Source organism: Lithobates pipiens, unplaced genomic scaffold (genome assembly GCF_037356315.1).
Source record: "Lithobates pipiens isolate NorthernLeopardFrog02 unplaced genomic scaffold, aLitPip1_a1.2 Scaffold_19, whole genome shotgun sequence".
Taxonomy (NCBI): domain Eukaryota; kingdom Metazoa; phylum Chordata; class Amphibia; order Anura; family Ranidae; genus Lithobates; species Lithobates pipiens.
The window spans coordinates 470,068,035-470,084,892 of NW_027507764.1; the positions used below are offsets into that span (position 1 = coordinate 470,068,035).

The 16,858-nt window shown below is 42.9% G+C and overlaps 1 protein-coding gene across 5 annotated transcripts in view; it reads right to left on the reverse strand.

Annotated features, from left to right (window-relative positions):
• Positions 1-12,403: 12,403 nt before the first annotated feature.
• The window catches only part of TRPA1 (transient receptor potential cation channel subfamily A member 1), a 202,968-nt gene continuing 198,513 nt past the window's right edge, over positions 12,404-16,858 (reverse strand). For all 5 annotated transcript variants that reach the window (XM_077492866.1, XM_077492869.1, XM_077492865.1 and 2 more), the window contains one exon: positions 12,404-14,495. In XM_077492866.1, coding sequence (XP_077348992.1) covers positions 14,291-14,495 — 205 coding nt within the window. In that variant the 3' untranslated portion in view covers positions 12,404-14,290. The remainder of the gene's footprint in view (positions 14,496-16,858) is intronic.

The following is a 16,858-nucleotide window of genomic DNA, read 5'->3' on the forward strand; positions in this document are numbered from 1 at the left end:
CCGGCGGTCGTGTTCGGGACATCAGTCCCGATCACGGCCAGCAATTCAAGCGGACACCTGCCCCCTGCCAGTGCCCACCTGCCACCCGCAGTGCCATCCTGAAATAAAGTAAGTGCCCCCTGTCAGTGCCACCCAGCAGTGCCCATAGTGCCCACAGTGCCACCCAGCAGTGCCCACAGTGCCACCCAGCAGTGCCCACAGTGCCACCCAGCAGTGCCACCCACAGTGCCACCCAAAATCTGCCTCAAAAGTGCTGCACCCCAGTGCCGCCCATCAGTGCCCAGCAGTGCCGCCCATCAGTGCCCAGCAGTGCCGCCCATCAGTGCCCAGCAGTGCCACCTATCAGAGCCACCTATCAGTGCCACCTATCAGTGCCCATCAGTCCCATCTATCTGTGGTACCTATCAGTGCCCATCCGTGCCACCCATCCGTGCCACTTATCCGTGCCACCCATCCGTGCCATCTTATCTGTGCCCATCTTTGCCCATCAGTGCCGCCTTATCTGTGCCCATCGGTGCCACCTTATCTGTGCCTATTAGTGCCGCCTTAACTATGCCTATCAGTGCCCACCAGTGCAGCCTATCAGTGCCCACCAATGCAGCCCATCAGTGCCCACCAATGCAGCCCATCAGTGCCCACCAATGCAGCCCATCAGTGCCCACCAATGCAGCCTATCAGTGCCGCCTAATCAGCGCACTTCAATGAAGGAGAAAAATGACCCGTTTGCAAAATTTTATAACAAACTATTAAAACATTATTTTTTATTTATTTTTTTTTGCATCTTTTTTTGTTTGTTTAGCAAAAAATAAAACTCCGAGCTGTAACTAAATACCACCAAAAGAAAGCTCTATTTGTGGGAAAAAAATGATAAAAATTTCATTTGGGTACAGTGTTGTATGACCGCGTAATTGTCACTCAAAGTGCATCAGCGCTGAAAGCTGAAAATTGGTCTGGGACTGAGGGGGGTTTAAGTGCCCAGTAAGCAAGTGGTTAAAGTGGTTGCTTACCTGTAGGTGCAAGAAATATCTCCCAAACCTAAAAGGTTTAGGAGATATTTGCAGAAATATCAGCACCGATGTCTATGACGCATGCGCCGTAGACATCGGGCGCAGGCGCACTGAGTGTGCCGTTTCTAACAGTGATCATGCCGTTAGTGGTGGCACCAGCACGCATGCGCGGGAGTGACGTCATTACTGCGCCAGCCAGTCACAGTGCCGGAGCAGCGATACCCGGAAGACACGCCGAATCAACATGTCGGCGACGGAGGAGGTGAACGAGGGTCGCTTCGGGGGCTTCGATCTCAGATAAGTAATTCACAATAAGCTAGTATGCTATGCATACTAGCTCATTATGCCTTTGTCCCGCAGGGTGTTTTTTTTTTTTTTAAACAGAGGGTTTACTTCCTCTTTAATGTTACCCTTTAAGCCTTACTGAAAAAGAGCTGCTCTCGGCCAAACAGTATTCAAAAGAAAGAAATTTGCATTGCTACGTTCCCCTTTGCAGTGCCCAGCTACCCATGCCCTTTATTTGACACTCCTTTGCAATCATCTTTCAAAAGTGAGAAGTGGTTTTAAAGACTCTCCTCCCATTTACTTTAGCGGTCTTCACATTAAAGTTCAAATGTAAAGAACATATAGCCAAACTCTTTAATTTTTTTTTTTTTTTCAAGGCAGGAGTTTCCTTCTATGAGAAAACATTTTGGCTCTAGACACACTTTAACTGAATTTCAATTATGAACACAGCTGCACAGGGAAGTAATATTAGGTTGATTACCAGTTATCAGTGTGTCAGCTATAAAAGAGAGCTGTCATCTAGCACTTTGCTGCGAGTTTTCGAAGCAGCATGAGGTAACTGACAGCATTACAAAAAAGTCAAAGAGATCCTGAATTGCAGGTGTACTGATCAAAAAACCTACACAATTATTTATTGCATCAAGGGGAATGGTCTCAAAATAATGATAATATGGACAATCTGTATCTGCAGAGAATGTGGTCACATGTGACAGCATGTTACTATTAATCCAGTGCTGTGATTTGTTGACATTCTAAGTGAGGTGAGGGGGATAATAACATGGCTCTTTGTCTTCTTTGAGTCTGGATGCTTAAAGTGGTTGTAAAGGCAGAAGTTTTTTTTTTTATCTTAATGCATTATATGCATTAAGATAAAAAGTCTTCTGTTGGCAGCAGCCCCCCTCAGCCCCCCTAATACTTACTTGAGCTCCCTCCCATCCAGCAATGTTGCACGAGAGACTCGGCTGTCTCTCCCTCCTCATTGACAGCAGCAAAGTACCATTGGCTCCCATTGCTGTCAATCAAAGTCAGTGAGCCAATGAGGAGAGATGGTGGTGCGGGGCCAGGCTGCAGCTCCATGTCTGAATGGACACACAGAGCAGTGTACTTGAGCCTCATCTCTATCCAGCGATATACACAAGTGTCTCTGCTGTCCAGGACTCTCCCTTCTGATTGGCTGAGACACATTGGCTCCCGCTGCTGTCAAAGTCAGTTAGTTAATCAGGAGAGAGAGGGGGTGCGTGACCCATGGCTCTGTGTCTAAATGGACACACGGAGCTGTGGCTCAGCTCAGGTGTCCCCATAGCAAGCTTGGCAGGAGGGAGGATCTGGTCTGCTCTGTGCAAAACTACTGCACAGTGTAGGTAAGTGTAACATGTTTGTAATTTTTAAACAAAAAAAACAAGACTTTAGTGGAACAAATTCCTAAATGGCTGGGTCTGCTGTCCAGCTTGCAGTGCTGGACGTATAAACTTAAAGTGGCTGTAAACTCTTCCATATACTCAGTGAAGGGACTATCCTCAGGTGATACACAGAGATGAAACAAATCCTACTACATAAGTTAGATCTATCTATCTGCAGTCTTCTCTTCTCCACATACATTCAAAGTGCTGAATGTTTAAGCTTATCTGAGAGTTCAGAAAAAAGGAGGTCGGAGAGCTAAAGTTACACTTTGCAGAGCTCGATGAGGAGAGGTCTGAGAGCTGATTGGAGGCAAGAGACACCCCCCTCCCCTTCTCAAAGCTGATAGGAACAGAGCTGAAGCTGCCAATATGCTTTAAGTCCCTCCCCATCACCATTTTTCTCTTGGTGTCAGGAAAACTTGTCATAAACCTTCAGAAAAACTTTTCATACATTTCCTGGAACTGTGTGGACATGCAGGGTTTGCCTCAAATCCATGGTAGCAGGGAACCCAAACCTCATCTCTACTGCAGATCACCTACAGCCTATTTTAATCATTTTTCGTCTACATGCAGTCACTTCAGCTCTGGCTACACACCATTGCTTTAGACCAGTTTCCTGATAATGGCTTAATGTTTGCCATCGCAGTCACATCTCCATCAGGGGTGCATGTAAAGTTAGGAGACAGTTATGCCGCGTACACATGATAGGACATTCCGGCAGACTAGGTCTGATGGTCTTCCTGACGGACTTTCGGCGGAGTTCCGACGGACTTTCCGAAGTAACGAACTTGGCCACACACGATTAAGTCCGCTTGAAAGTCTGTTAATTTTGAACGTGATGATGTAAACAGGACTAAATAAGGAAGTTCAATAGCCAGTAACGAATAGCTTCCCTTGCGTCGTATTTGGTCCATCAGACCAGCACACAGACGAATGATTTCCTGATTTTTAGTCTGTCTGAGTTGAGTCCATCAGATAGATTTGAAACATGTTCTATTTCTAGGTCCATCAGATTTTTTTTCTAAAAACGATCGAACTAGCCCACACACAATCGGATTGTCCGATGGACTAATGCCTTCAGACCTAGTCTGCTGGAAAGTCTGGTCCTGTGTACGCGGCATAAGCTGTCATCCCATAACAGAAAGTAGAAGAGCAAGGATATTAACTGTCGTTATCAGCCACAGTGTTAACCATCTGCTACTTTAAATCTAAATCTAACTGTTTGGGCTTCATGTATACTTTAAGCTGCAGATTGTAAAAATAAAAATAACATTTAAAAATACATTAGCATTTTACAGTAAATATGAGCTGTTAGTGATGGGTTTTGACTAGGGTTGTCACCTGGGTTTTGAATGATGTGCCAGAGTTTCCCTCTGCCTGAGTCCCGGACATCAGTGCCATCGACAGGGGGTACCACGAGGCCTCCTGTAGGGGCCCAAGCACACAGGAGGACCCAGACAACAGGGGGATAGAAAGCGGAGGGAGGGGGGGACTTACAGAGGAGACAAATGAGAAGGGAGAGGGAGGCACCAGGTAGCTGGTGGTGTGGTAGATTTTAATAAATTAAATGTTTAAAAACAAACCACTCACACATGTCAGAGTGGGAAGGGATGTCAGTCTGTGAAGTCCGCTGGCAGCATTCTCCCGATTCATGCTGCGCTGCTGTGATCACTGAATCGCTGGAGGAAGCCGATATAAGGATACAGAGGAAACGCCACTGAACTGTCAGATTGCCTGTGACGCTGTGACCAATCAGAGTGTTCCGGAGGCTTAACCACACCTCCATCGTCAGAGGCTGACCATTCACTGGAGTTTCCCCACAGCCCTCTTTATCCTTATACCAGCTTCCTCCAGCGATTCAGTGATCACAGCAGCATGGATCGGTAGAACGCTGGCAGTGGATTTCACAAACGGACATGCCTACCACTCTGACATGTGTGAGTGGATTGTTTTTAAACATTTAATTTATTAAAAACGACCCCACCAGAGGCCACCTGGTGCCTCTCTTTCCCTTCTCTTTTGTCTCCTCTGTAATTGCCCCCCCCGCAGGTCCAATCTCGCTGCTGTCCATGTCCCCCTGTGTGCTGGGGCCCCCACAGGAGGCCTTGTGGCACCCCCTGTTGGCAGCCATGGGGGTATTGCGGGGAGGAGGATTTGTGCTGTTAGGGGAAGATGATTTGTAATAGGAAGGGATGGGGATAAGGGCTGGGATGGGGAAGAAGGGGATTGTGTTGGGATTGGGGATTTTGGGGTTGGTGGAGCGGTACTTGTGCTGTGGAAAGGGGAAGAAGATTTGTTTTTTGGGGCTGGGAAGGGGGAATTTTTTTTTCGCTGGTGGGGAATAAATACTAGTGCTGGCGGTTTTTTTGCAGGAGAGGGAGTGGAGTTTTTGATGAAAGGGTAACGTGGGGGAGAGTATTGCTCACGGGGCGAATTTTGCACTCTTCATAGCCCTACATTATGCGTTACACACCTCTGACTCCTGCGCTCTTTTTGTTTTGTACTCATGACTAATATGCATTATATACTCCTGTCCCCTGCATTCTGTGAATTAAGACTCGCAGGATCTATTCACACCTTTCACACCTACGCATTCCGGAGTACAGACCTAGCTTAACCACTTCGCCCCGGACCAATTGTCAGCCTAAGGACCAGAGGTCTTTTTTAGAATTTCGCACACTGCACTGCTTCAACTGGTAATTGCGCGGTCATGCAATGTTGTACCCAAACGAAATTTGCGTCCTTTTCTTCCCACAAATAGAGCTTTCTTTTGATGGTATTTGATTGCCTCTGCGATTTTTATTTTTTGCAATATAAATGGAAAAAGACCGAAATTTTGAGAAAAAAAGATATTTTCTACTTTTTGTTATAAGAAAAATCGAATAAACTCAATTTTAGTCATTTTAGTAGGGGACTGAACAAATAGAAGAACCACTGAAGAAAATAAACCAAAAAAAAACTTTTTATTTGCATTTATATTTTTTCACAACACTTTCTTATAAACAATAAATTATTTCACCTGCCCTAATGCTAATGCCTTGGAAATAGATACAGATAATGAAAGTCATTTATTATAGTCACTGCAAAAAAAGAAAACATGAAAACAAAACATAATGTTATGTCTTACACAATACTGCAATCTATTAATAAACAACACAAAATACAATTTAAGTTACAGTATCTCACAAAAGTGAGCACACCCCTAACATTTTTGTAAATATTTTATTATATCTTTTCATGTGACACTGAAGAAATGACACTTTTCCACAATGTAAAGTAATGAGTGTACAGCTTGTATAGCAGCATCTTGCTGTCCCCTCAAAATACTGTATGCAATGAATGTTGTTGAGTTAATAAAACCATCATGCGCTGTACAACACATTAACAAACATGAAGATTGGACATAGATACGGGAGAAGGGGTTCAAGGGGTCCAACCTAATCTATGCCCTAAGGCCAGTGTACCAGCAGCACAGCAGCTTAGACTGGCCCAGCGGAGGACTGGAGGATCCACCGGTGGTCCAGAGTTGGGTGCACCCCCTCTATACTCCATCACAGACATCAATGAAAGATTAGCTTGCTTATAGCTGCAAGAGAGAAAGACCCTTCTTTATTCAAAATAACAAGGCTTTGTTGCCTCTGTGCACCTGCACCTCCAGTATTCTTTTCAGGCTTTGCACCAGCATGGTCCTTGCATCCGCTACAGGTAAATAACAATAAAAGGAGATCCTAATTGTCTCTGCTAATGCATATGACAACTTGTGAATGTGGCCCTGCTCCAGCCTGTGTTCTGTCTCCCAGTGAGCTTGGCTATTTGCTCTAAAACACACTATCCATCCTTTGTACAGTTATCTGTTAATGCTACATGCCCATCACCAGTGCTCTGGCACTCTTCCTTGCCTCTAATGTGTATGCAGTACCTGTAGTTACTTGTGTTTGTGTAGAGCGCATGTATGTAGCTGTTTAACAGTGTTGACAAATGGGGTGCTTTATTTTAGCTCATGGCATTGTGACAAAATATAGTCCAGATAAAAGGAGCTCACTATAGTTACATAGTTGGTGAGGTTGAAAAAAGACACAAGTCCATCAAACATAGATACATAGTAGGTAAGTCAATCAAGTCCAACCTATGTGTGTGATTATATATCAGTATTACATTGTATATCCTTGTATGTTGTAGTCGTTCAGGTGCTTATCTAATAGTTTCTTGAAACTATCAATGCTCCCCCGCTGAGACCACCACCTGTGGAAGGGAATTTCACATCTTTGCCGCTCTTACAGTAAAGAACCCTCTACATAGTTTAGGGTTAAACCCCTTTTCTTCTAATTTTAATAAGTGGCCACAAGTCTTGCCAAACTCCCTTCCGCAAAAAAGTTTTATCCCTATTGTGGGGTCACCAGTATGGTATTTGTATATTGAAATCATATCCCCTTTCAAGCGTCTCTTCTCCAGAGAGAATGAGTTCAGTGCTCACAACCTTTTCTCATAACTTATATCCTCCAGACGCTTTATTAGCTTTGTTGCCCTTCTTTGCTCTATTTCCAGTACATTCTTCCTGAGGACTGGTGCTTAAAGCTGGACAGTATACTCTAGGAGTCTTGTAGAGCAGGAGAATTATCGTTTTATCTCTGGAATTAACCCCCTTTTTAATGCATGCCAATATTCTGTTTGCTTTGTTAGCAGCAACATGGGATTGCATGCCATTGCTGAGCCTATCACCTATTAGGACCCCCAGGTCCTTATCCATCCTAGATTCCCTCAGAGGTTCCCCCCTCCCCTGTGTATAGTCCTTATAGACTTTTCTCAGAATCCACCTTGACACTGCTTGCCTAACTGCATTGCCCACATTTGAAGTTCTTTGCTCAGCTGCTTAATGATCTTGTTTTTTATTAACATGGGTATTTTATAAACCCCAACTCCTGCCCAATTGTACAAAATTAATTTACAATAACATTTGAGTTAATCTACAGCTACTCATTCTACAGCACATTTGCTAAGGAAAGAACTCTTCCCTTCAGTGTACTGAAAAACTCCATTCCCTTACACAGTGGCACTGTAATGATAACTGGGTGATAATGCAGTATAGATATGTCTTAATGAAAAGTGAATGGCAAAATCTATTCAAGTTCACATGCAAGTGGGACAGGAAAGAAAAACGAAAAACCACACAATAAGTCATTTAGCTAATTTCTTCTGTGATTTCATGTTTGACGTTATTATGGGTATATCTCTGCAGACCATTACCTACTGCAAGTAGGCTCAGACTAATAAGCCATAACAAATATTCAACATAAGTTAACAATGCCAACTTTTTGCCTCAACACATGTAGCAGGTCCCCATCTTCCTAAAGTGTCCCTCTTCTTAAAGAGGAACTGCAGTTTGCTTGCATAATTTGTAATAAAAACATCTTTGCCACTCTGAAGCTTCCCTCCAACCACTTTGTATATTATTTTATATATACTGTGATTCTGTACTTGCTAAATATACTGCAGAAATTCCCCTCCACTGAGTCTGGCTGCATGCATTTTAACTGTGGGCAGCTGAAGCTGCTGCCTGTGCACCTCTTGGATTTACACATACACACAGAGGCACAACTCCAGCTCTGCAGCTGTCATTGGCCCTTTTATAACACACCCTTCTCCCTTCCTGGCAAATTCTCACAAGAGTGAAAGAGAGAGAGAGCTGTGCATGATGTCATAAGACTAGGCTTTTTACCAGACAAGAAACAGGAAGTGGGCTGTATAAGGTATTTACTGGCAGACAAAAAAAATGTTTTACTATCAAAAGTTAAAACAACAAGAGCAGACAGTTTAATAGATGGAAAGATGAAAAAACGACTGAAGTTCCACTTTAAGTTCAAAAGTCAGGTATGAGTAAGCTTCTACTAATGACTTGGTTTTTAATGTGTACACTCGGAGACTGTCTACTTGACCCTTGCTTCACCAAGTGAGTCACTGATCTGGAAGAAGTAGGCAATCGGTGATATCAAACTCCCCTCCCTACATAGTGGTTACAGGTTGGTGACTTACTATGTAATGAAGCAAAGCTCAGGATGACAGCCCTGAAGCCTGCATAACAAAACCAATTTAAGCAAAGCAATAATTATCATGTCAAAGTGTAAATTTAAGCAATACATTTTTTAACATGAAAAACAGAGCTGAGCCCTAAAGTGCAGTTTAACCAGTCAAGTGAAAGCAATAGATGAGAAGTAGATAAAAATCTAGCAACAGGGGTATAAGCAATACTAACCAGTTGTATGCTTACATTTTATAGTCTTCTTCATACTGTATGTACAATTATATTGGTTGATCATTTTAAATAAAGAATATATATATTACTGTTTATGAGTAAGTGAAAAGATAAAGTTCCTCCCTAGCAGATAGTTAATTTATAGCAAGACACCTTTTTCTGAACTAGTGTTTTTGTCAAAATGTGTTTAATTCCATATGACACTGAACCAAAATTAACCTATTCTAAAACATGATATTATTTTACAATAATAAGGTCTACACAAGATTTTGCTGCTATATTTTCATGTAAAACGTTTGTTAAATAGAGAAACTATTAATTCAATCCTACCTTACTTGAACTTGGAATTGCTGTTTAGATTTTTTTTTGTTAAATATCCATAGCAATATACAGTAGTAGCGATGCAACTAGGGATGAGTTGAGTTTATAAACTGATTTGTAATGCTTGGTCACTTGCTAGAAGTTTGCAAAGGGGCAAAGGGAGGGGTGCAAATCTTGTTGTTAATTTCTGGTGATTTGTAAGGCTAATAAGCAAGCTATTTTCAAAGAAAATACACAAGAAGCTGAGTACCTGTGCCAATGCCAATATAAAAATAAATAAATATAAAAGTAAAAGAAGTATCTATTGCTACACAGAGTTGTCAGCTCTCCCAAACAGCTCCTACACACACACACACACTCACAATATGGATTATCCATCCCTTTAAACTACTGGATCTTGTGGCTAGGAAAAAGGCAATTGTATTATAGGTGTTCCTTATTTTTTGTGGCGAACCTAAAAAGTTTTTGGCTCAATGTGTGCAGTTTGTAAAAATTGCAAATCCTTGGGATTCCCCTTCAACCCGTGGTAGCAGTGATCCTGAATCTCATCCTAATGCCACGTACACACAACCGAATTTTCCAGCAGAAAAGGTCAGATGGAATAATTTTGCCGGATATTACGATTGTGTGTGGGCTTCATCTGACTTTTTTCTTCAAAAATTCAAACAGACCTAGAAATAGAACATGTTTCAAAGCTGTCCGACGGAATCAATTTCTATCGGGAAGAGCGTTCGTCTGTATGCTGGTCCGATGGACCAAATACGACGCAAGGGCAGCTACTGGCTATTGAACTTCCTTTTCTAGCCCCGTCGTACGTCATCACATTCAAAACGAACAGACTTTGGTCTGTTGGTGTGTGGGCAAGTTTGTTCGAAAGTCCGTTGTAACTCCACTGAAATTCCGTTGGAACCCCATCGAGAAGACCGTCGGACCTTTTCTGACGGAAAGTCCGGTCGTGTGTACGCGGCACTAGATGTAACAAGAATTTACAAAAGTTGGAGTGGAGAAGGTTGATTGTTGTCATTAATTGTAATGGAAGCTCAAAAGCAGTGGCTGCCCGTCCATAGGGGGCGCACGGGCACCCCCCCCCCCAAGCTATTCACAAAAAAAGTGGTCACAGGCCCCAGATACACAGCGTTCTATGGAAAGCCAATTTGCCTGTGTTTAGGGAGTGTTCAGGGTGCAAGCAATGTTCCCACAAATACTCCCACTCTCCAATCATTTGTCTCTGGCCCCCTGTGCTTTATTTTTATTGACGGGGACCGTAGGACGATGCTTTTTGCGGCAATTCTGGTTTCCCAGATCACTGTGCTGTGGGCTGTACAACTGACTGTACCTGTGGTGGGCTAGGAAGCTGAGCAGCATGATTTCGGGCAAAGGTAAGGCTAATTTAAGCATGCCGTGGGACTCAACGTCTTCTTCTCTTCTTGTCCCGCTAACTGGTAATTGTGACACATTTTTTTTTACTTTTATAGGTAGCAACTCGTGCCAGGACCGTTGCTGTTTGATACCACCAATCAAATGTAAGCATTTTAACTGTTTAATGACAATTGGTCTGCCAGCATCCCATACATGGTGGGTGGGGACAATTCTTGCCCCTCCCACCATTTTCATTCTCCACTCAGACAGTGCACACTGCAGAATGGGCAACATGAAGGACATGAAAAAAGCATTCACCAGGAGCTGAGGAACAGGATGCTGTATGACGTAAGATCTGATTCCACTCACATGGCACACACACACAGTACATAGTCAGGATGATGATCAGCAGTAGAAGCTGCGCAGTGCACAGCTCACGTTATCATCGTCCTGTCCATACATGGATCTCTGTTTTTTTTTTACTTGGCCAGGCACTGTGACCACATGGGTTTGCCTTATTTATTTAGTCTTTGCTGACGGTTGCCCTGACCAGGGGTCTGCCTTTCACATTGCTGATTTATTGGTGGGGGTGGGAGGATAGATAGGAAGCTCTACTCTCCACCTGAGGAGCCTCTTTCCTCTCCTAGTGTAATGTGAACTCTCCCAAGGTTGGGGGAATGTCACGTGTTACATGGGGCAGTAATAAAAATAAAGGAATTTGTGCTGTGGTGGTGCGGGCACAGGCTGAAGTGCGAGGAGAAGTGTACAGGATTGTGAAGTGTTCAGGAATCAGGAGAACACCGAGACGTGTGTTTTTATATGCATAGCCCTGATTATAGCTCACCATGACTCCTTCACTAGTGTCGTTTCCTGCCCCCATATTGGATTGCAAGCTTTACGGGACAGGGAAGGCACTCATTCCACCATTACTAACCTGCCATTTGTACACGAGGCCCATTTATTCTAGGATCTGCTGGTGTTCACTGCCTATCCTTACACTATGGAAATAGAAACAATATTTTGTCTGTCTGTGGAGACAAGGGGCAGGATCTGAACAATGGTCCCAAAGTTGACTAGCATCAGGACCCCTGGATGACTGTACATCTTCTGTAAAAAGGATATATTTGATGTGTCTGAATGTAGAGGATTATCTGTGTATGCATGTTACCTCAGGATTAGGGCACTGCCATTGTGCATGGACCCCGTTTTTACAGGTAGCCTGTGTGTAATACCCTCTGCGGCCCGTGTATGTATGACACCCAGAGTTTATACCCCTTATCTTCATAGACATCCTGTGTGTGGCACCCAGTTATGGCCCCTGTTTCCAGACAGCTTATGTATTGCACCAGTGTGGTCTCTGTATATATGGTACTCAGTGTAGCCCCCATTTTCATAGACATTCAGTGTATGACACCGAGTGTGGCCTCTTTTTACATAGACATCTTGGGTATGATGTCAAGTGTGGCCCCTGTAATGTACCGTACCCAGTTTCCATGGATTCCCTTCTTCACAGTATACAGCTTCAGTTTACCTAAGCAGCAGCAGCCCAGTCCCCTGTAAATGTGTTAATACAGGCATGACATACTGTGTTTGTATGTGGAAGGCTGAGGTGACCATACAGGGTCAGAGTGGATATAAATCAATAATTTAAAAAAATATATCAGATTTGTTTTGATTTAAATCGATTTTTTAGATTTTTATCAAATTTATTTTAATAAACTGCTACTGGAGTAAAAATCGACAAAAGAAAGTTCCCCTAAGTGGACTTTCAAGGCACATCATTTGTAGAAAAAAACATGTATTTTATTAAACATAATAAACACAATAAAAACAGGATATATTGGAATGGTTACAATAGCTATATGCTTGATACAAGATCACAACAATGATTGACTGAAAGGTTCTTGTAATTTCCCCAACACGTTTCAGAGTATCTAAAGATAGTTTTCTATTTAAGATACATTCATAATTTAGTTTATTCAGCATGAAATGGAGCTTAGTTGTAGCATGAGGCTGTATATTAAAATTTTTGGTAAACTCATTCAATTAATCCAAGCTATGCAAGCTGACATAACACGCGCTGCATTGATGCATTCGCACAATGTTTACAGCAACCATGAGATAAACCAAAGTTCAGGAATATTCCTTTATCTCATTGTTTTCCAAATCTATGTACCGTACAAACTGTATGATTGAATCGGTTCGCTGTTTTACTAACCTGACCGCTTATTATTCTAAATAGGAAACCTTCATTTTTTTGCAAATACTAAAAATTCCAACTACCAACAAGAATAAGTCCTTACATTTATAGAGCACCTGTCATTTCAGATCCATCATGCCAGCACCTGTTAACGTGCATCCCCTCTCCTGCTACCGCCACGTCCCTCACGTTGTTGCATCACTGCCGCATCACCAGCTGTCCCAAAGTGAATGGGATTGTCGGTGAGTCAACAGCGGGTCAGAGAAGGAGCTGCCAGGTGGCAAAGTGCTAAGTCACAGAGGGAGAGGAGAATGTGGTCTCCTAATCACACACACAGCCTATAGAGATATACATAGAAATATATAAATACAATACCCATATTAATGGGGCTAATCAGGGCACCAGGATGGGGGGAGGCAGACAAATATGAATCTCCAGCCACTTGCTGAGGATTTGGAATTTTAAAACACCTGTCTTCTGTGCCCTAATTCTGCGTCCTCTCTTCTATGCCAGCCAGTAATGAGAAGAGGGGAGTGCATAACCTTGCTCCATCATTACACTCTCCTTTTTAGAGACAGTTCAGCACAGCTTAAATGTTCAATGCTCTATGTCATCCATCACATTGCAGACACAATGTGGTGCCAGCAAGGCAGTGTGGGGTGACAGGAGGGTGTGTGTGTGATGGGGGGGGGGGGGGGGGGTGGCAAAATGTACCTTTGCCTAAGTAGACAGAAAACCTTGCAACGGCCCTGCTTCCTGTATATAGAAACTCTCTATGTACAGGAAGGAAGAAGGTGTGTGTATATAGCTGTATACACTACACAGATATACCCAAATTGTGAATCTGTGAGGCTGAGCTATATACCCTGATCTGTGAGGCTGAGCTGTATACCGTTAATCTGTGAGGCTGAACTGTATACACTGATCTGTGAAGCTGAGCTATATACCCTGTCCTGTGAGGCTGAGCTGTATACTCTGTCCTGTAAGGCTGAGCTATATACTCTGTCCTGTAAGGCTGAGCTATATACTCTGTCCTGTGAGGTTCAGCTATATACTCTGTCCTGTGAGGCTGAGCTATATATTCTGCCCTGTGATTCTGGGGCTGTATACTCTGTCCTGTGATGCTGAGCTGTATACGCCTGACACTAAGGGTGGAAGCAAGTGGAATACAGGTGACGGAGTGGATGAATTCTATAAGGGGTGGGGCTTATGAGAAATGGGATGGGTCAACAAGGAAGGGTGGGGTCTGGCGCCCCTCATCCTAAAACTTCACCAGCCGCCACTGCTCAAAAGTGCCAGGAAGCAAAACATACTGTACAACTGGTTTTCATGCATGAGGTCCTTGATCTACTTAAAAACAAGTTTAATTCTCCTAAAAAAAGAAAGGTAAAATGTAACTAGATCTACTACAAGTTGTGACCAAATACAGTTTACATCTTATCATGCACAGAGATAGCATCACTATTCCCTAATTAGATTTTCTGCACTTCACAGCTTTCATCACACAATCCCACTTGCTTTCTTTGCCTTCAATCTTCTGTTGCTTTGGTTTATTATGCTGAAATAGATCCTGGCTGTCTTCATCTTCTGCCTCTGATACAATCTCCATTTTCTGAATGATCAGCTTGATCAGTTCATGCTGCTTCTGCATAATTGAGGACAGATCTTTCAACCTGTAAAAGCATAGTTGCACATACATTTAGCTATGACTTCTAGATCAATTAATGGTACAATGGTGCATGCGAGATATGGATTAAAGAGTAAGCAGATTTTAAAGCCTGAAATAATCCAAACATTTTCTTTGATAAAGTTATGCAACACAACGATATATCACTCTTGCAATAATAAGTAAAATCAAAATGGGAGACAGAGAAAAAAAATGTTAGTAGGCAGAGTTTTTTGGTACAAGATATTTAGTATATCTTACTTTATGCGATAAAAAAAAAAAACTCCTCTCTCTGAGTGCTAGGAATTCAAAAAGCATACACTGATTTCTTCGTATGCAGTGTGCACTGTACCCCGCTCTCAGCATCTGTAAAATGATGAACAGTAGAGCCCAGGGTCATGATAATGAACAGGAGTGGCATGATCCCTGGGCAAATTTATGGCCAAGTGAGGAAAACAATAGGTGCCGAACAGCGATGCGCCAAACTATCAATGTGAAAGGGTTTGCTGTAGCATCCTGGAGCAAGAATGAACAAAAAAAATGTGCGTAGAGACCCCCCCCCCCCCCAATATGCATACTAGAACCTAAGTCTTGTATAGATTTTAAGGGGTACCTCCTGCAAAAAAACTGCCAGACTACTAATCTGAGCATGCAGCCTGACTGACCAGGAAAGGAAGGGAGCGAATGAGGGAGTAAGCGTTGGGGCCTCCCCCCTCCTTAACCATACCAGTCCACATTCCTTCAATATGGGGGTGTGCCTTGCCAGGGGGGCCTCATCCGCACAACACTTGCTTGGTGGTTGTGGGGGTCTGTGAAAGGTTGGCTCATCAGAATTTGAAACCCCACTTTAATATTAAGAGGACCCCAGATATTACTCCCCACATTAATGAGTAGGGTGTACATACTACCCCTACTCATTCAGAAAAAAAGAAAAAAAAGATGTAACCCAGAAATAAAGAAACCCAAACTTTTGAAAAGTTAGAAATGCATCATCAAAAATGCCCCTCACCGCCAACTCGCAGAAAAAAACAGCTATATAGGGGCAGTAATTGTGATTACATCATTGCCAAATATGGCCAGTTATGTAAGGTTCCATTCCCCCACCCCCCCATTTGCTTACCCGGCCATGTAAGTGAATGGGCTAGGTGATTACAGTGATTGGTAAGGATGCAGCAGGTGCATATTGCCGCTGTCTGAAGCTGTCACATTCATCTATGCCCAATGTCCTAAACAGACCAAACACTAAGCTCATCCCTGGTGCAGAAGAAGCAAAGGAGAAGGTGGCACAAGTGGCTGTGGAGCAACAACAGAGCACGTGGAGCTGGTATAACTAGGGGAAAGCAAACTCTGTAGTAAGTTTGCCATTAAATGCAAGTATACCGTGCATACTTACACATAATGGAAAGTGGTCCCGCAGCTAGACTTGGTTCCTCTTAAATAAAGAAAAGACCACTGGAATGCTTCCTGCTAAAATCTAACCTCAGTTTGATCAAAAATATCTACTGAGCAAACATCAAGAACCCTTGAGGGATCTGCAGCTCAGCAATTTTTATTATCTCATCTTCACCCTTTTGTTTCATGCTACGTATATATATGATGGGCAAGCAGTACTGTGGTACATGACCAGCATTAGAGCACTGTTAAAGTAGAACTAAAGGCATTTTTTTTTTTTTTTTTGATAGAATAAGGGTTATAACTTCTGTCCCATAGCCAAAAATGGAAGAGGAAATACACCCAAAGCCAAGGAATCTCTAGTTGTCACCAGGCCCACCACAAATAGTATCCCTATTGGAAGATTTCTCCTTTATTTCTGTTCTTGTGACACCCCAAAATATGGGATTTTCTTTCACTTTTACTTTCACTTTAGGTGATAATGGTAAACAGAACAAATAGAGAGGATTAATCTCCCTAATATGGACACAAGCAGCAATAAAAGGCATCTGCACTCTATCCCAAAAAAAAAGAGCTGTGTATGGTAGCCAATCCGCTTCAACAGTTTATTCAATTAAGCTTTGACAAAAAAAACTAGAAGCTGATTGATTTCTATGCAGAGCTGCACCAGTGCACTTGCCAATGTTAGTAAATCAACCCCATTGTCTACAGCACTGGTCTCCAAACTGTGGCCCACATTTATCCGGCCCTTGGGGCAGTATTCCTCCCAAATACACCAAAGATGGGGCTTTCTACCTCCTCACATTGACCAACGTGTTTAGGGAATTGTGTACTCCCACCAATGCTTGGACATTTACTATTTTCATTGGCCACAGTCTGCCCCCCCAAATCTGAAGCACAGAAAACTGCCCCTTTGTTTGGAAGGTTTGCAGACTCCTGGTCTACAGGATCCAATACAGTTGGAGTGTGAAGGGGTGG